A 19848-nucleotide genomic window follows, 5' to 3' on the forward strand; every position below is an offset into this window, starting at 1 on the left:
GGTGAATAAATCAGGGTGTGGCAAATTGGAAGGGCGAAAAGATGGGAATTAAAAAAAGACGTGGGGAAAGGGTTAAGGAAAAGCGCAGTTTCAAAATAATTGTCGGGCCGGTCACTCCCAAAGGATGTGTAGCCGCATACCCGAAAAAACTAATTAACAAAAAGGAAGTACATAATTATTGGTAGGAAAAGGAGAAGCGCGCTCGGGGCCCCCTTGTGCGAACCACCCTTCTGCGAACTCCCCTTCTGCTTGGAATCGTCTTGCGAATTACCACTCTTGGGCTGTTGCGCATTTGCAGGGGGGTTGACCTGTGCGCCGTTGCTGTTTTGGAGGCTTTGTAACACATTCGTTTGTTGCGTCCCTTGAAGCTTTAGCCAGTTTTCTATAGTTGGGTCCGTCCGCGGGCATTCAATTTTGGCATAGAAAAAGTAGTTTCCCACGTGGTTCCCCTGGTCGTTGGTTATGTCGACACTCAAGTTTCTGCTGTCCAGAAGGTTACTGCTTTCTGGGATAAATAGGCGCCTGGGGGGAATAGACGGTGAAATGGAATATAAATTGCAGCCAATTAACAACGTGCTAGCGCAATGCGGAGCTGCAACGCCCATTTTTACATACTGCGAAAACTAATCGCTGCAGTTATAAGTGGGTATTACTGGTAAAAGGCGAAGGACTGCGCCTGATGAATGCTAAGTGTTTTAAAATTAGCAACATTCAAAGGGCACGTGGGAAGGGAATTATTTCCATTCGGAAATTGCTCATTTGGTTTTAACGAATCAGAGTTGACGTTGTTCATCCTAACGGATACGTTCAATCCGTTCACGCTGTTATCCTCTGTGAGCTTCGTTCCGTATATGTGCAAATTGGCTAGCCTATACAGGTGCTTGTATGCCTCACTTTTATCTACCCAAGGAAACAAAAAAAAAATGTACACATGTATATATACGTGTGTGCGTAAGTGCATGGGCACTCAGTACAACTGAAAGGAGTCGTGTCTTCTAACGCCACGGCAGAAACTCTTTCCCGTTTGGTAAAAATACCTGCATTGGGAAGTCCCTTGGATGCCTGCAGGAATTTATTCACGTCAGGGAGGCACTTGGAAAAGTCCAACAACACCTTGTCCCACTGCAAGGGCACACCTACCAAGCTATTTTGGCTATTCAGCTAAAAAAAAAAAAAAAAAAAAAAAAAATATATATATATATATATATATATATATATGAACAAGGAATAATATTTGGAGAGAAAAAGAAAAAATATATGAACGAGCAATAATATATAGAAAAAAATACAACAAACGTAGCAATGTTGTCATCAACTGTCATAAAAAAAAAAAAAAAAAAGCTAGCTGCATTCCCCGCTGGAGCATAACAATATATGTGTTTTTTTTGTTTTTTCTTTGTTAACATTTGCAGAGTCAACAGAACCCGATGATACGAGGATATTATCTGGGTTAAAACTTTTCATGTTGCTGCACTGGTCTCTTGACGTTGCCAAAATGGAACACCCGCCGCAATACGTTACATTTGTGCAATCTGTAGAGAAGGGGAAAAAAACGGTGTGTGCATCATGCACAACTTGTTTGGTTAGTAAGCCCGCAAAAGTATTCAGGAATGGGATGCGTGTCTGCGCATACACATTCATGCATTAATGTGGGAGGCGGTTTAAACATACCGGTTAGGGGTACCTTCCCGTTGGCGTCATTCGTTAGGGGAGTGCAGTTGATCGAACTGCATATAATTTCGCTCGTATTAAATTTATCGTTATTTTCCATTAATTTTGAAAAAACCTGTACAGTGTTTGCATCTTCAGGGGGGATAGACATGGCCATGTCCGATGTGATTTTTTGAGACCCGTTTGTGTTTGTATTGGGTACATTTGTGCTATTGACATTAGCCGCAGCTACGGAGGCAGCTCCAAGGGCGGCAGCTGCGGTTGTACTCAAGTTGCTGCTTCCATTGGGGATGTTTCCATTAGGGTTATTAACCCCGTTCATGTTATTTCCCCCTATCATGTTGTTTCCTCCATTCGTGTTGTTTTCTCCATTCATGTTGTTTCCTCCATTCATGTTGTTTCCTCCATTCATGTTATTTAACGTATTCACGTTATTTACTCCATTCACGTTATTTACCCCATTCATAGTATTTACCCCATTCACGGTATTTATCGCATTCGTGTTGTTCCCTCCATTCACATTATTTACCCCGTTCACATTATTTACCCCGTTCACATTATTTACCCCGTTCATATTATTTACCCCGTTCATATTATTTACCCCGTTCACATTATTTACCCCGTTCATATTATTTACCCCATTCACGTTATTTACCGCGTTCACATTATTTGCCCCATTCATGTTATTTAACGTATTCACGTTATTTACCCCATTCATGTTATTTAACGTATTCACGTTATTTACCCCATTCACACTGCTATTCACATTGGCGCTGCTCGCACCGTTAGACATTCCGCCTTGCGCGTTTTTTTTATTATGCTTATGGTTCTTCGCCCTGTGGTGCTTGTGCCCCTCACCACCGTCTTCTGGGTTTTGGTTCGATCCGTTGTTATTACCATTGTGGTTGTGCACATTTAAATTTCGTAAAAAATGATTTCTTGAATTTTTTTTTTTATTAGATCCCTTTTTGTCTTGCCAATTATCATTCTGGTCGTTCGATCCGGAAGAATTTGAATCCGTGGAGGAATCATTATCTTCGTCGTCGTTCCCCTGTCCACTTTCCTCCTCCCCCTTTTCATCCTCCTCTTCTTCGTCATCACTTCTTAGTCTTCGATTTCGTATGCACAATTGTAAAAGCGACTGGTCATTTTTTTTTCCGAACAGAGGGTTTAAGGATTCCCAGAAATACAAATTATCGTACCCAGTTCGCTGCGTCAAGCAGGCGCTTTGGTTGGATAAAGTATGCCCCCTTCCGCTGCACTTGATAGATACAGTTATTATGTCTTTGGTGATATGGAACTTATTTTCGAGGGCAATTATTTTTAACAGGGAGCAAAGAAACTTCAGTTTCATTTTAATCACGCGATAGTTGCATTTTGGTCAGATCGCCTTTGCGCTGCTTTTAGGAATGGTCTATTTTGCTTAGCGTTCTGACTGCTTCATTTACGCAACGTTTTAATTAATTTTTCGTCTCATTTAATTTTTTTTTTTTTTTTTTTTTTTTTTTTTTTGTGACAGAAAAAGTTAGACCATTCGCGCTCTCCGTTACTTGCGGTTGGTCATTGTCGCCATTTTGCATACACATCCGAATCTTTAAAAAGTGTTCCGGATTAACATCTATGCTGCGAGTAAAATGTATTGCTGTGTTGTGGCTAATTATATTCGCTTGTACATTCAGGTGTACACGTGTGCACATAAACGTTTGTACGCGTCAGTACGAATGGCTGCATATGTATAGGTGAATGTTGACATATACAAATATGTCCATACCCCCACATGAGCGGTGCGCAGATAGTGTTCTTATCTCCGTGTAGAATGACACTACAAGTGTAAAAAAAAAAAAAAAAAAAAAAAAAAAAAAGAAGAAACACTTTCTTCTGGGACCAATTAAATGATGTACTTCTCGTGCCCCTAGGTGCATATAAATGCAGGATAATAGACGGCTGAGAAAAAGAAAAAAAAAAATTACAACTTTGTGAATAAAAAATGTGCATATTCATTTGTATCTTTCTCTTCGTTTTAAAAATTGTACTAAATATGCAGACGAGTTAGCTGCGATTGTGTAGTGTGCATTATTTTTCCTTTTGATCTAATGTGATTACTTTCCCCAACAAAAATATCGATTCATTGAAGGCATGATCGAGGAAGAGCATTAAAAGTGGAGAAAATTCCTTTGAACGCATTTACCGATTTGTCACCCATTTGAAAATTGGCGCATAAATTGAGCCAAAATGATTCCCCACGGAGGCAGAATTATAGGATGCGAAAATTCTAACATGTGTGAACCTGTGCTGGAATATTTTACCTATTGCCATTTAGTTATATTTGAAAAAAAAATGGTATCACATTTATACATGCAAAAAGCGCGATCATCACTCCAATTAGGGGTGAGTGGGGTTCCTCATACGGAAAAAAGAGCGGTATTTGAAAGAGATTCTATATTTTTATGTTGAAGTTTCTTTCATGTGATAATGTAAACCTATTTATAGGTGTGTCTACATTAACAAGGTAGAACGAGGTGTACCTTTTTTTTTTTTTTTTTTTTTTTTTTTTACAAATAGCTATAGCGGTGTGTTCGAAAATGGGGAATGAAGGCACAGAAATGTTGGACCATTAAAAGGGGTAATTGCTCTGTGTGTCCGTTAAAATGACATTTCCATGGTATACGCATGTGTGCATGCATATTTTCCTACAGGTATTTCTCCCCCTCAGTTGTGTTAGCCCCTGGGGTAGGCATTAATATAAAGCATAACAATAATACTTTTTTTTTTTTTTTTTTTTTTTTATGACTATCCAAAAGACACAAGGATACGTCAATTCACCTATTGGAAAACATTCAAGTGTTCTTTTTATTTTTTGTGAAGGTAGCATAAGGGGGTTGTAAAAGTAGCTTCATTTGCGTTGCCCTTTTAAATGATCGCTTAGAGTTTATCGCTTTGATGTGGCCTCTTTTAAAAAATGTGTTTTTTCCTTTTTTTTTTTTTTTTTTTTTCTGCAAAAGAACAATTTGATTGGGTGGGGTTCACCCGCAGAGTGGCACCCTTCGCGCCTAGGCAATTTGCATGCATATATTTTCGACGAACTCTGAAGAAACCTTCATGTATTGTGCATACAGTGAAGGGAAAATACGTAGGGGGGTATATATACGGGGTGGGGAATTGCTGCACATTCCTTACGCGCGCAACCTACATGGTTTATGGGCTGAAAGGGAACCACAAAGATTGTCGGTCTGTATGCACATACGAGTTGTATGCCACCTTCACTTATGAGTACGTGTACCCCTATAATTCATTCTGCTTGGTGGAACATACACGCAACTGTCAACCTGAGTAGGCGCCCACACGGCAGGTGAGGAAGTGCGTAAACATATCGAAGTTGTAAATGGGACGAAATACGCCCTACTCTATATGTACTCAACATGAATTAGGAAGAACGAAAAAAAAAAAAAAAAAAAAAAAAAAAAAAAAAAAGGGGGGGGAATTCCCCATATGAATGTATACATATGCTCCAGAGCAAACGAAAAGGAAAACATGTACTGGTTGGTGTACTCGTAGGTGCAGGCGCAGATTTCCCCACATACACTGCTTTCTTTTAAATTTCCCCTTCCATTTCATGGAACGCCAGAGGGGGGCGCCGCAGGCTATACATATGAGTACATACCCACGTGATTGGCGGTACACGCGTAGGTACGTACATGTGAACGTCGAAAAAAAAAAAAAGGAGTACAGCACAGGATTAGGATGGCACATTTATGTAGGCATGAGAGAGCTCTCGATTGCAAAGCAGAAAAGGGAGTAAGAAAGATGAAAAAAAAAAAAAAAATTCAAAGTACACATGAAATGGAAAATAAAAAAAAAAAATACGTCGAACTGTGCCAATTGCAAATGCACTAATCGAAAGTTTTTCCCTCTCCATCGAAGGCAATATGCCAACAGGGTTATACATACGTTAGTAAACAATTGTTGAAACGCGCAAATTATTAAACATTTTACAGCCATCTACAGGAACAGAGGAGCGCAAAGGAAAAAAAAAAAAAAAAAAAAAAAAAAAAAAAAAAAAAAAAAAGAAAAAAAAAAAAGCAATAACTATAACAATATCAAAAGTAATAACAAAAGCAGAAGAGTAAGGAAAATTTTATTAACACTTATAAATGCATCCAAACTTTCGCGCGAACAAACAGAAATACTCAACAAAATTGATCAATTTGCTAACCGCTAATTTGCCAGGGCGGAAAATATGTAGCTTTCGCATCAACAGGAGACTATAAAGCAAGAGTAGTCACTTTACCCTCCGGATGCCAACTTGAAAAAAAAAAAAAAAAAAAAAAAAAAAGATACAATTATAGGTATAGGTACATATATTTGGTTTGGACACACTTCCACAGAAGACCACCCCCTCCACTTTTCTCCATTTTATGCATCAGAATATATTGTACCTAAATGGAAAAACTGAACGGGATCGTAAAGCAGGTCGTGTCAGCAGATACCTACATTTTGGCGGGTGCCAAAAAGGGTAAGCACATGATGGAGAAAGTCAGTTGCACGCTAAAACGTGTGAAGGCAAAAAATATATTATTTTACTTTTTTACATACATTTGTTGGTGTGTGCCCGTGAAGCCTATACTACCAACTCTCCATATGCATAAATAATGTGTGCGCGCATTATGTGTAGTTTCATAACTGCATAATACACTTAATTTTGAGCTATGTACTTATGTATCATTCCTACCCCACCCATATCCAATAGGTGGCGTTGCACAGGAAAGACAAGTGAGCTTGGCGTGCATCCAATGTCCCAGGTTGTTTATGAAGAATCAAAATGTGGAGAAAAATGAAGAGCCATTTGCATGGGAAAGCAGAGAATTTATTCGTAAAATGATAATTGGGAAAAATGTCAGCTTCGTAGTGGAATATGTTTATAACAACAGAACCTACTGCAGTGTATCTTACGAGGATAAAAATTTAGCAGTCTTGCTACTCCAGAGGGGATATGCCAATTTGGTGTCCAACAAAAATGTAAAAACAAATGTGTATGCCGAATTGGAGAGTTTCTACATCGAAGCCAAAGAAAAAAAGTTAGGAATTTTTGGAAACAATATTAACAACCATGTTAGAAATATTGTATACTCCTATAATGACAAAAATCAGAATAAAAAAATTTACGATATGTTTGCAAATAAAAATTTGAAATGTGTTGTTGAACACGTGAGGGATGGATCTAACTTTCGTGTCTATGCTGAGATGGAAGGAACTGAGAAGAGAGAGGATAACATGAAAGTAGGTGGGGGAACTGCATTACAAAATGGCACTGTTGGAGAAAGCAACAGCGCAGAAAAGGGTAAAAAGAAAAAAAGCGGAGGTGGGAAAAAAAAAACCCAAAAAAATAATGAAGGAGGAGAAGGAGCAGGTAGTGGTGTTGATGAAGATGGAAAAGTAGCAATGGGTTATAAGACCATGTACTACTTCTCCTTCACTTTGTGCGGTATAATAGTCGATATGTTTAAAAAGGAAGTAGTAAATAATGTAGAAAATGTAAAAGAAGAACAGTATGCCATGGAGACAAAGAAGTTTGTTGAGGCGAGGTTACTAAATAGAGAAATCGAAGTAGTGATCAAGCATATCGATAATAATTGCAATTTGTATGGGAATGTATTTTACAAATTGGGGAATATCTGCACTCTCCTGTTGAAGAATGGCTATGCTTATATTAATGAATATACCATTAAGTACGTAGAAAATGCTATAGAGTATAAAAGGGCTTTGGATGAAGCAATACAACTGCGCAAGAAGAAATGGATTAACTACACGGAGAAAAAAGTGGATTACGAGAAGGAGTACCTTGCAAGCGTTATTGAGGTGGTCTACGGAGATGTTATCATTATAGATTATCACAATGAGGAAAGGAGACTTTACATGGCTTCCATAAAATGTGAAAAACACAGTACTGATTTGGTTCAAAATACACTATGCTTATCAGCCAAGGACTACTTGAAGAATCAAATTGCGGGGCAAGTTGTAAAAATTGTAACGGAGTATGTGAGAACCCCACAGAGCAACAGCGAGGGGTACATTCCACAGTGCTCCGATGATCAGGGAAGGATGCATTTTGTGAGTGTCTACAAAATGGACGACAAGAAGAAGAAGAATAAGGAGAGCGCGAAAGATGTCGCAGCCGTCGCTAGCAATAAATGGGGTGGGGAAGGGGAAGAGAAGAAGAAAAAGAAAAAAAATACAAAGAAAGGGGGCGCTACTACCACTGGTGAGGGTAAGAGTTCGGGAATGAAGAAGGGAGCTAAGATAAATGGAAATGCAGAGGCCAACCTTGGAGAGGAAGATGTAGAGGATGACGAAGATAATAATTGGATCAACATGAACGAACAATTGGTTGCGAGGGGGCTAGCCAAAGTGATGAATCACAGACAGGAAGACGAAAAGGCAGCGAACTACTTCAAACTACAAGAATTAGAAAAGGCAGCACAAGAAAAGAAGGTAGGAAAATATAACCCACACATTGATATTATAAAAATAAATAATATAAGTGGAAGCGAAAATTCATTACGAGCCAGGTCATTTGAAAATGTTCTTAACAAGTATAACAATTTAAACGCATGTGTGGATTACATCTACGGAGCAAATAAATTCAAGCTTCATATTCCTTCGCAGAACTTGTTAGTAAATTTTATCTTACTAGGTATCTCTGTGCAGAAAATTAACTTGAAAGAAATTGGCTCTATCAACATGTCAGCTAGCCAAATGAAAATGAAGAAAGTAAACGGAGTAGGAGAGTATGACGAGGGAGATGCGCACAACATGCTCAATGGAGATGGCAAGTCTACCAGGAAAGAAAAATTGGAACTAAAGGAAATAGCTGTGCAGGCATATAAATATACAAGAAAAATGCTAATGCAGAGAAATGTACAAATAACCATCTTAACGTGCGACAAGGGAGGCAATTTCATAGGTATTTTACGACACCAGAATAAAGATTTTGGATTACACTTACTAAATTTAGGGTATGGAATGCTTAACGAAATAGGATTAAGCAACACGAATGAAAGGAATAATTACGTGAAAGCAGTTGAAGAAGCCAAGAAGGAGAAGAGAAACATATGGGCCCTTGAAAAAATAGATGAAAATGAAGAAGACACGGATAATGCTATGCTCAATGGAAAAAATAACTTATCGCAATTTGACAACATCTACTACTGTTCCTACGTTGAAGATATCAACAACATTTACATTCAGCTGAAAAGCAAACAGGATCAATTAAAAAAATTACAGGAAGAGTTAAATAATCAATCCAATTTAGAATCCTCATCCCAGTATGCTCTCTCCGATGTGAAAAAAAACACGCTAGTCATTGCCAAGTATATAGATAAGTGTTACTACCGGGCTGTCATCCTGCAGGTAAATAAAGCCAAGCAAAAAGCCCTCGTTAAATACATCGACTTTGGAAATGAAGATGAATTAAATTTTGAAGATATTAAAAAGTTGAGTGATGGATTGAGTTTAAAAAATTATCCTCCTTTCAGCATAAGGGTTTCGCTAGCTGGCGTTAAAATTCCCATCGAAAATAAAGCAGATTTGATTATCTACGTGAAGAAATTTTTACTTGATAAATTTTTGTACGTGAAGTTTGAAAAGAAGGAAAAAAATGGCTCCTACTACCATGTTGTTTTTTACGACTACGAGCAGTTCACCACGAATAAGAATGTAAAAAGTGTGAATGAGGATATTGTTTCCAGTGGTATATGCTATGTGGACAACCGCAGTGACACCAAAATATTTGAGAAGCTTAAAAAGGAGGAGGTGGTGGCGAAGAAGGCCAAACTCCTCATTTGGGCCTACGGTGACATCGACTACGATGATGAGAGTTAAATTGCTAAGTGGAGGGGGGGAAATTGCCCTGCAGGAGACAACGAAAGGAACTGATTGATTACTCCGCATGCTTTATACCGTTATCACCATATCCCATGAAGGAAATTTTTTTTTCGAAAATAAAAAAATGCAGGGCAGGTATATTGTATTTTTCCTCCCTGTGTTTTTTTATTCAAAACTTTTTTTTTTTTTTTTTTTTTTTTTTTTTAAAAAAAAAGACGCAAGTTATTCATTTTTTCAAAAATAATATCATTCACCACATTGGCGTGATGATAGCAATTCTTTTAATTATGTTCTTTAGGTAAGGTGGGGAAGCAAAAAATGGGGTTGGCAGAAAAAAAAAGGGAAGGATGCAAAAGTGGACGCACCGACGCATTATAGTGTGATTGAAATTTCGTAGAAATTGTTTTTCCTATGAAGTCACTTTTTACGACGTTTTTTCAAACCTTGCAGTTTGGAAGAAGCGCTTGGGTTGTTTTTTGGCTCCTCCACGATCACCACCTTCGGTTTGGGGGAGGCCTCAGCTGTTTTCTGTTTCTTCTTCTTGGATTTCTTAAAGCCGGTTTTCTCATGTTTCGGGAGCCACTTCTCTGGATCATAACCAGCGTGGTCACCCATCCCTTCCTTTTTATTCTTCACTTTCTTTGATCTCTTTCTTTTTTTCTTGTTTCTATCGATGGGGACTGTGGACAAGGAACCCTTAGGGAGATTTGCATCACCAGGCATAATAGTAGAACCCATGGAGGAGGAAAAACCCAGAGTGATATTTTTATTCTCAAGATCCTCTACATCAATAAGATAAGTTTCGGTCAGGACAGCTTTCTTCAATTTATCTTCATACTTACGTGTAAGTTCCATATTAATAAAGGTATATATATAAGTGAAACAAGAAAAAAAATGAAAATCGTTCTTAACGTGTTTGGACAAATGATCAAAGAGATCTGTGAGTAATTCTTCTTTCCCATGATGTAGTAAATATTTGCTTACTAGAAAAACGGTCTCGTAATTAACAATTCTGATATCTGCCTTGATGGCTTGTTTGTATTTATTGAAAAGATCGATAACAAGTGAGAGGTTATGCGGGGTGATAGTACCATCGGTGGTAATGGAGGAATTATTCTTTCCCATCAAAGGACGCGATTCCCCTCCATAAGGAGCACATATATAAACATAAAATAAGTTCGAAAAAAAAGTACTATAATGATGGATATCCATCTTGAATACATATTCATACTTCCAATACATTTTTACAATTTCTGTAAAACTTTTTTTTTCATAACATAAAGATAAGTACGCGTTGAGGAATTTGATTTTGTTCTGATGAGAGTACATCAGATGGATGTTCTTCAACAGATGGTGCTTACATTTGATGTATGCATTTTCGCTTTTTAAAAAGAGAGCTATTAATTTATCTAGGAGAATAGAATTTCCAAAACGTATCGTAAAACTTTTCAACTTTGATTTGAATTCATCCTTTTGGTCGTTTTTCAGACTACTTATGCATTCGTTAAAGAGCGCTATGGACTTCATAAATTGGCTTTCATCCTTTTGGGAGGAATATTTGTTCATTCGTAGGTCGCTTTTAATTTTGTTTAGTTTTTCTTGAGTCAGGGTGAACATGGGAGGCGATGCGGATGCAACTTGTCCAGATGAGGGAATTCCCGATCCTGGCGTGCTCTTCCCTTTGGGCTTCAAATGGCGAACACTTTCACCTTCATAATTATGCCTCAGGGCGAGGTAGTTATTGTACGCCACCAGAGGGATGAGACTCTCAGTACTTTCGGTATCTCCCTTCTGCGAATTTTCCGCGTAGCTTTCCAAGACATTTTCATATATCGCTATGGCATCCTTCAGACGATTTGACTTGGAGTACACGTAGGCTCTCTGTAACTGCACAAGCATCTGTTTGTTCATTAGTATACCCTCTAGCGAGAGGGAATTTTTCACGCTGTGATTACTCAAACGTTTTTTTCCTTGTTCCACGTGGCTCTCTCGATTATCCTTTCCATCATCCACGTCGTCACCCTCTTCCTGTTCCACTTCCTCTGCAGCATCAGCAACACCACAGTCGGATGCGCTTCCCCCAACAAAGGTGCTCCTACAAATGGCATCTGCCAAATCGAGGAATTTTATCGCCTCAGGATAATTCTTTTCAATTATAAAAAAAGTAGCATAATTAAATATTTGTTCAAAATTATCCCTTTCCTCATCGTACTTAAAACCATCCGTATTCGTTAGGATTTGGTTTTTCACCTCTTCGATGTCTTTCTGTTTCGCCTTATCAGAACTCACTCTGGAGTTAACACTTCGCAAAAAATTATACTCATATAGCAGCTTGAAGTACAAGGAGAAGTAACCGCTATTGACATTAGTGGAAGCCGCCACTACCTGCTTGCCATTTTGGCTCTCTAATAAATTTTCGTACCAAGCAATGGACGCTTCGAAATGGTGTAATCTGAAATTTACCTCTGCTAGGAGTACATCCATAAATTGTGCTAAACTATTTTCCTTCTCAATTACGTATTTCATACACCCGTTCAGTTTTTTCAGCATTTTCAATTTATACATACAATAGAACAACTCGAATAAAACGTTTTTCTTCTTAATACATTCATAGCTTACTTGGAACAGATCCTTAAATGTTTTTTTCCCTTTGTTACCATCCAGGGAGGAACCTTTTCCACACTTTGCAGACTTCTTCGCTCCATCACCTTCAACCAACATGTGCATAATTTCATACAACAATTTTTTAAATTCTCCCTTCTCAATCAGACAGTAGTATCTAGCCCTCAGCGTGTACTCATCCCACTCCTCAGTGGAGTAAATTTTCTTCGTTAAATTAAGTACATGTTCAAATTTCTTCGATTCAAAATGGGATTTTATCTCACCCAGCGTGCAGATTTCCGATGCGTTCGCTTGGGCATCCCTCATGTTTGGAGGGTATGTCAAACTGTGAATACAACTTTACGTCTTCGTATACTTATGCCTCGTCAATAGCGGGAAAATCTTCCTTTTGATTCTGTTTCAATTTACTCCTTTTGTATATTTTGGGGTGCCTCATTCACGAGTGTAAACTTTTTGCGAAGGAACTTTTTTCTGCATCCCTCAAGCTAAAATGTACTAAAATGTACTAAAATGTACTAAAATGTACTAAAATGTACTAAAAAAAAAAAAAAAAAAAATTCAAAATTGTCAAACGGCCAAGGTAACAGGGGAAGGGGGTAGTAGGTCCGTTTCACAACTGCGCAAGGTTGGAGTTTATCCTAAAAGGCACAAAAAAAGAAATGCCCTATTTTTTGTAACCCCATACGGAGAGAAGCGAATTTTATTCTTCTCAAAAAATGAGCAGAGGCATATCATATGTTGCAAAAGCGCCTTTAGATTTTAACGTAAAACACCCGCATAAGGAAGGGGGGGTTGGTTTCAGTAGCCTCCTCACATTACATGAACTGTATGGAAAAGGAAACCATAAAAGGGTGTTAAAAAAAAAATTCGCTCACACAAGAAATAGAATACGGAGAAGCCGCTTTTCACATGAATATATGCCTCACCGCGCAGGATTATTGTTTTCCTTCAAACTTCCCTCATTTTTTTTTTTTGGCGAGAGAACGCACAAGTGAGGGGAAGTACATTTACCCATGAAGTGACCCACGGAGGAACTTTCAATGTTCTCCTTAGCATGTTGTGAAATTGTTACTTTTTTTTTTTTTTTTTTTTTTTTTTTTTAAAGAATCCCAGGCTCTTTTAGCACCTTGGACATGCGCGGCGTTACAACAGAAAAATAAGCTTGTATATATATGTATATGTAATATATATATATACGTATAGCCAAAGAATGCCGCATACACGTAGTGCGTTACCGGGGGCTAGGAGAGGCGGCACAAGAAGAAGGCATAAACTCATTTTATGCCCTTCCCAATTCTTAAGTGCAAAGGGGGAAGGCCATTTCGGTGAAAATTAACATGGCAACTTTCTCCAAAGATGGATAGCCCTATTTGTTCATTCAATTATTAGTTTATCTGTTTATTTATGTATATATTTATTTGTTCTTTTTCCGGCTTGATTATTTATTTATTTATTTATTTATTATTATTATTACTTTTTAATATTTTATTAAAACGTCTTTGGGGGTACATGTCATGAGGTATATTTATGCCACCCTCGTGTAAAAAAGAAAAAATCGAAGAGGACAACTGCGATGTTTCTTCTTTGCCCCCGCTTAATGCTCTAACGGGTCGAAAGAATATCCCCTCCTCATATGTTCACCTGCACATCTGTCATACCCCCCGCCCTTCACTTTTAACACAGTTGTATGTTCACCAGGGTACGTGAGAAAATTCCAGTCGGGGAAAAAGGCAAAGGGCGCTACTGTCCATTTGATCACACACCTATCTGCTCATTTATCGACCTATTTCATTCCGCCTTTGTGTGTGCCAAAGGGATCGTGTCCCGTACAACCTCGACATAAGGAGCAACTCTATATGTGTGTCTGCTAAATCTTATATTTTTTAACTTTTTTTAGAATTTTAAAAATAAATATTTCATATGTTTAAAGGATTCGGGGAAAGGGAGGTATAAAAAAAAAAAAAAAAGGGATAATAATAATGTTTAAAAAAAAAAAAAAAAAAAAAAAAAAAAACAACTACAACTTATAATGCAGAGATAAAAAAAAAAAAAAAAAAAAAAGAGGGAAAAAGAAAAAGAAAAAAGAAAAATATATATCTAGAATCACATAATACTTTAGGTATTTCTAATTTCTTTTTTTTTTTTTTTTTTTTTTTTTCTTTTTTTTTTTTTCCACTTAAAATTATAATCCAATGTTAAAAAATACATACACACATTCACCAGTGTACGCACATACGCGTATACACACATGGCAGTTATATATGTATAAATATATCCGCATACATATCAGCATATGTATGCATTTATATACGTGTTTATATACGCACGTATGTTATTTACATACTGTATACACAGGCGCGTTCGCCTATATTTCCACGCTACTATGTGTATACAACACTGTATTGTAAACCTGGACTATTCTGTAGAGGGGTATAGGGGCACAGCACACATTCACACGTATATGCATGTGTAGGAATATGCATGTTCAGGAATATGCATGTGCAGAAACAGGGATATCCATTATGCGCGCCTGTATATGTATGTCGATATAATATGTACATGTATATATATGTATAAAAAGCCTGTACATACGTCTGGACACACCCTTATGTGGCGGTAGAGGCGTGCTCACACATATTCACATGTGCGTAACGTATTCTTTAAAAAAATGGAAAAAAAAAAAAAAAAAAAAAAAAAAAAAGATAGGCACAAGTGCGAATACGTGTGGAGGGCACATAATACACGTACAAAGGGGTGCGGAACTACGAACACACATAGGGACAAGACACGACATGATATGGCCTGGTATGACATCTACCCGCTGGTACAACGTAGGTACACACACCGACAACCACGCGCGCACACACGTATGCACAAGTTATACATATTAATCGCATAAAGATGATTACATTAACATGTACAATTAAACATATGAGAAGGTAGAGGAAATAAACTGGGCTCTAATGGTGTTGGTACAAATTTAAATGGAGGAGCCTTATTAATAACAATAGAGAGAGTACAGTGTGCGCACATGTGGGGTACCAACATGTAGGAAATGTGTGGTAGCCCATTCATGCGCAAACGCGTGGGGATTCGTCTTGGGGGTGCACCGGGAAGTACGTGTACAAAAGGCGGGCAGACCGAGCAGCACACACGCATGGATGTATGCATGTCTGTAAGCGCGAATATAAAAACATGCACACATGTATTTGTGCACACATTTAGGGGGGATATGTAACTTTTTCAGGTTCACAGTACACAAGAACATTAAGAAAACAGCGCGAGTTTCTTTCTTACCATACTTTTTTATGTCGCGAAGGGAAAAAAAAAAAAAAAAAAAAAAAAAAGACACACATACGTGCATACATACATATATGTGCACATATATATGTAATCACATTCTCATATAAATCTACACATCGATAAAATCTTCATGTAGGCATTTTAAAGTTGGATACTTAATTTTCCCAATATTAGACTCTGAAAAATTGCTAGTTTTGCTTCACTCTGCCTTCCTGATCTGCTGTTTGGTCAAAGCGGTTTTTATTTTCTAACATTTTTTTTTTGTCCTTCTCCGATGCGTAGACACAGGTCCAGTCGAACAAAAAGTCGTACGAGAATCCCTCTCTGTGGCGAAAACGTGGGGAATGGGAGGGGTGGAAATGAATCAAACGTGTAACTACCCGAATGGTGCATAGATAGAAACACCCCATAGAATTCATCTACCATACACGTCTGCTTGCCTAGGCAAACATAACTCTCCCAGGGCGGAATAATCCCCCTCCTCTTAATACAACCATCCTTCGCTCATACAAAAAGTTTCCCTAATCTCTGCTCTATCTGCGGGGTACTTGCTCGCGCGCTACTCACCTTATGAACAAATCCTTCAGGAGTCTTCTTAGGTAGGTATAATCGGGTCTATCTTCAAATCGTAAAGATCGACAGTAATTTAAATAGGTTACAAATTCGACTGCAGAGAGAAAGGGGAAGGTGAACAAATGAGATCGGAATACAAGCGCATATGTACGCATATAAGAAGCTCGGTCCGATTGAAGCAAACATGGAGGAAAGCGGGGGGTAATCATATATATATACTTCATCTCAACACAGTTATCTCTCTCCATCCATACAACACACAATTTGAGAATATTTCGATGGTTCATCACATCTTATCCTCTCCCCCCCCGCCTCCCTCATAAAAGGAAAAAAGAAAAACTCCGCTCGCTCCTTTTCCTTACAGCTTGAATTTCTACACAAGACTTCTACAGAGGTGGATATTTTCTTTTCCATAATTTTATCATATTTATCCTTTTTGGAGATAGCCTTCAGGCCTTGCCATGGTAAACTGCCTCGCAAGAAATACATGAGAACATAACCCAGGGCTTCTATATCATCCCTGCGTGATTGTTCGATGCCTGGCGGGGGAATAATAAGGAGGAGGAGAAAAAAAAAAAAAAAAAAAAAAAAAAAAAAAAAAAATGAGTAAAAGCATGTAGAGGAAGAATTTTACGAACATGCCACATATACAAATATTGGTATTGCTTTCCTACGCTACTTCTTAACAACCCGCGTCGATAACGAAAAGACCAGGAACTCACCTAAATGTGTGTTTATGCTGGCATATCTTGCCGTTCCCGTTAAATTCTTTCCCTCTTTGTATGGAATGTGAGTATGCGATCTTGAATCTCTATATTTTTTCGCAAGTCCAAAATCGATGATATGAATTAGGGTAACTTTTTTTCCTCTTCCTGAAAAAAGGGGGTACAACAGATATAGAGCGTATGCATATTTATACGAAGAAGTTATTATGTACAAATGTAGGCTGGGGATGGAAGACTACTCCACACATTTAAAAAATTCCAACTGGATTAACAACCACCACTCGTCTTACCTATCAAAAAGTTATCCGGTTTGATATCTCTGTGTATGAAGTTTTTGGAGTGAACGTACTCAATTCGGTTTAACTGTAGAAAGGGGGAGGAGAGGGTGAAATTTTTAAAAAAAGAAAAACAAAAATAGTTCATATATATGTGCAGTGCAATCATCTGATCGAGCTGAGGATATGGAATAAAATATTTACTCATTTTTTTTTTTTTTTTTTTTTTTTTTTTTTTTTTTTTTTTTTTTAACGCTTATGCTATTTATCTAACCATTTGGTCGGCTGTCATAAGGACAGTCTTTAAAGAGAATTTTCTGTTACAGAGGGTGAACAAATCTTCTAGAGATGGCCCCAATAGGTCGAGAACCATGATGGTGAAGTCCCCTTCTATGCCATACCAATACACTTTAGGTACTCCGACTAACAGGTGGTGGTGGGAAATGATAAATATGAAAAACCGTGTAACGAAAGTCGTACAGCAAACAAATTTTAGTCTTATACTCCCTCATGCCGGTTGTCTCAATTTACAGTGATGTAACCACGTGCATTCCTCTCTATATATGCGTGCGGCACATTTTTGCGCATAAGGCAACGTTTCAATGTAGGCAAGAAACTCAAAATGAACGTACTTCCTCCTCCCAATATTTTGTACAACTTCGATTCGTACAGCAGCTGAGGGTGCTTCGATCTCGTTGACTCCTGCGAGGCGGGTGGAACAGATATTCAGAATGTTCAAAATGTTGACAAGGATGTGTACAGCACAAATGTAAACAAGAGCAGAGCAAAGATTTATCCTTCCAAGGGGGCTTTGCTGGGTGGAAACCATTTCACAAGCATAACACTTCTAAACGTCAAGTACAACCGGTCCATTCTTTGCACTTACTAATTTTACGGCGTACTCTTCCATTGTTACAATATCTTTGGCGACATAAATGTCACCGAAAGAGCCGCTCCCTAATTTTTTCCCTAAAGCATATTTATTCGCTACTCTTATTTCCATGATTTCTTTGTTGTGTTATAGCTGCAGATGTGGGAAATGGTGAAAAAAAAAATGGAATTATTATGGGCGTGCAGTCGAATGGGGTTACACCTGTACGCACTTAGCGTGCATATGCATATGCATATGGATGTGAATATGGATTTGCATATGGGTGTGAATATGGATTTGCATATGGGTGTGAATATGGATTTGCATATGGGTGTGCATATGGATGTGCGTGTGGGTATGTAAAGCAGAGCCGCCTCGTTCAGGACTGAGCATGTAAATGTGCAAGTGGGCATCTTCATTCTTGCATCCTTTCAGCTGCCAATCCGTCGGCGAATCGACTCGCCCACACATCAACACTCATACATGCACGAACGAAGATGCGTTCGCCGCCTGGTCACACGTGTAAAGAGTAGTACTCCTTATCCAAACAAAGGAAGAGATTCTTCATATGCGAAGAAGTGGCCACGCTTTGGCATGTAGCAAGGAAAGTACATGAATGCAATTTTTATATTTTTAATTTTTTCCCTCAACACAATTGTCTAGCGTACATTATTGACAAAGTAAAATAAAAAATAAAAAAAAAAAGAAAAGAAAAGAAAAAAAGAGGAAACATAAAAATATACTATAAAAGAAATGAAAACAATAACGCTGAGCAATGTTGCGACAATTTTTCTTTTCATGCCAATGTCATATGCAAGTGAAAAATTGGATGAAGCCTCTCCCCGTTTGGTATGATAAAAAATGTCTTTTCGTAAAGAAAAAAAAAAGAAAAAGAAATGACACAATATGCATATTTCACAATAGGTTAAAAGCTTTTTTTTTTTTTTTTTTTTTTTTTTTTTTTTGCACATGTAAGCATTTCACATCATCATCACACCATTCTTATTATGCGCCCTTGGGAAAAATCATATTCTCCTATGTATTTTTCCTTTTCTTTCTTTTTTTTTAATTTTTCTTTACAGAGCACGATTTCTGCGCATACGAGGCGAACGAGCTTCACTTCTGGTGATCACTGCGTAAATGTACATTTGCACATATGCACGCACGGGGAGGGGGCAAAGGAATATATAAACGGAATTATGCATGAATGTGCTCAGACACATTTGTGGTCATATAAATGCATTCGCTTCAACTTGGCGTGCGATGTGCACATCTGCGCCGATTACCGAGCACGGCGGCGAACCGAGGTGACACCCGTTCGATCGTACACACAGATACATTTGTATGCAAGCATGTACATAAGCGCGTACATAATCATGCACATAAGCGTGCCCGTCTGCACATGAGCACGTGCGTATGCATATACATATCAACATATTGTGTACACTACCACGTGCGTTGTTTCGTAACAGTTCAACGGAATATGTACACCCCCTGTATATGACGCTTCCTTTGAGAAAGCGAGGGCGGGACTTGGGGGATATTCGCACGAGCAGAGAGGGGCAAGTTGGACATTTGACACGGGGCACATAGACACACATACATACGAACATGCCCCTTTACCAGTATATAACCCGTTTAGATCGGATGTTTCATACTGGGTTGGGCGGAGAATCCACTGCACATAAGAGTGTACAAGCAGATTCCACACTCACACATACACGTACAATGAGAACAAACATGAAAAAACATATATATATATATATATATTCACATGCCTACGCGCATACAAACACGCTGTGCATGTAGGCCTAGCAACTCTATAACTGTCCCATCGTGGAACGTGCACACCACAGAAAGCATGAAGCTATCACGGTAACATAAGTACACATAACTTGCTACCATGTTTACGTAAATGTATCAAACA

The 19848-nt window shown here is 38.2% G+C and overlaps 4 protein-coding genes across 4 annotated transcripts; 1 reads left to right on the forward strand and 3 right to left on the reverse strand.

The window, feature by feature from the left end:
• Positions 1–149: 149 nt before the first annotated feature.
• PKNH_0934400 (conserved Plasmodium protein, unknown function) lies at positions 150–3025 on the reverse strand (the record flags this gene model as incomplete). Its single annotated transcript, XM_002259333.1, has 5 exons — positions 150–522; positions 654–900; positions 1038–1161; positions 1405–1532; positions 1672–3025. The coding sequence occupies 5 exons, from the start codon at positions 3023–3025 to the stop codon at positions 150–152; spliced, it is 2226 nt and encodes a 741-aa protein (XP_002259369.1).
• Positions 3026–6111: 3086 nt separating this feature from the next.
• PKNH_0934500 (tudor staphylococcal nuclease, putative) lies at positions 6112–9549 on the forward strand (the record flags this gene model as incomplete). The annotated part of the gene is made up of 2 exons (XM_002259334.1): positions 6112–6184; positions 6419–9549. 2 exons carry the CDS (start codon positions 6112–6114, stop codon positions 9547–9549), a joined length of 3204 nt encoding a protein of 1067 aa, XP_002259370.1.
• A 420-nt stretch (positions 9550–9969) lies between these two features.
• Positions 9970–12480, reverse strand: PKNH_0934600 (signal recognition particle subunit SRP72, putative; the record flags this gene model as incomplete). Its single annotated transcript, XM_002259335.1, has 1 exon — positions 9970–12480. The coding sequence occupies one exon, from the start codon at positions 12478–12480 to the stop codon at positions 9970–9972; it is 2511 nt and encodes an 836-aa protein (XP_002259371.1).
• Positions 12481–15665: 3185 nt separating this feature from the next.
• PKNH_0934700 (casein kinase 1, putative) lies at positions 15666–18053 on the reverse strand (the record flags this gene model as incomplete). Its single annotated transcript, XM_002259336.1, has 8 exons — positions 15666–15801; positions 16045–16144; positions 16413–16589; positions 16773–16922; positions 17066–17138; positions 17325–17473; positions 17683–17752; positions 17937–18053. The coding sequence occupies 8 exons, from the start codon at positions 18051–18053 to the stop codon at positions 15666–15668; spliced, it is 972 nt and encodes a 323-aa protein (XP_002259372.1).
• Between the last annotated feature and the right edge of the window lie 1795 nt (positions 18054–19848).

The sequence above is a fragment of the Plasmodium knowlesi genome (genome assembly GCF_000006355.2).
Source record: "Plasmodium knowlesi strain H genome assembly, chromosome: 9".
NCBI lineage: Eukaryota > Apicomplexa > Aconoidasida > Haemosporida > Plasmodiidae > Plasmodium > Plasmodium knowlesi.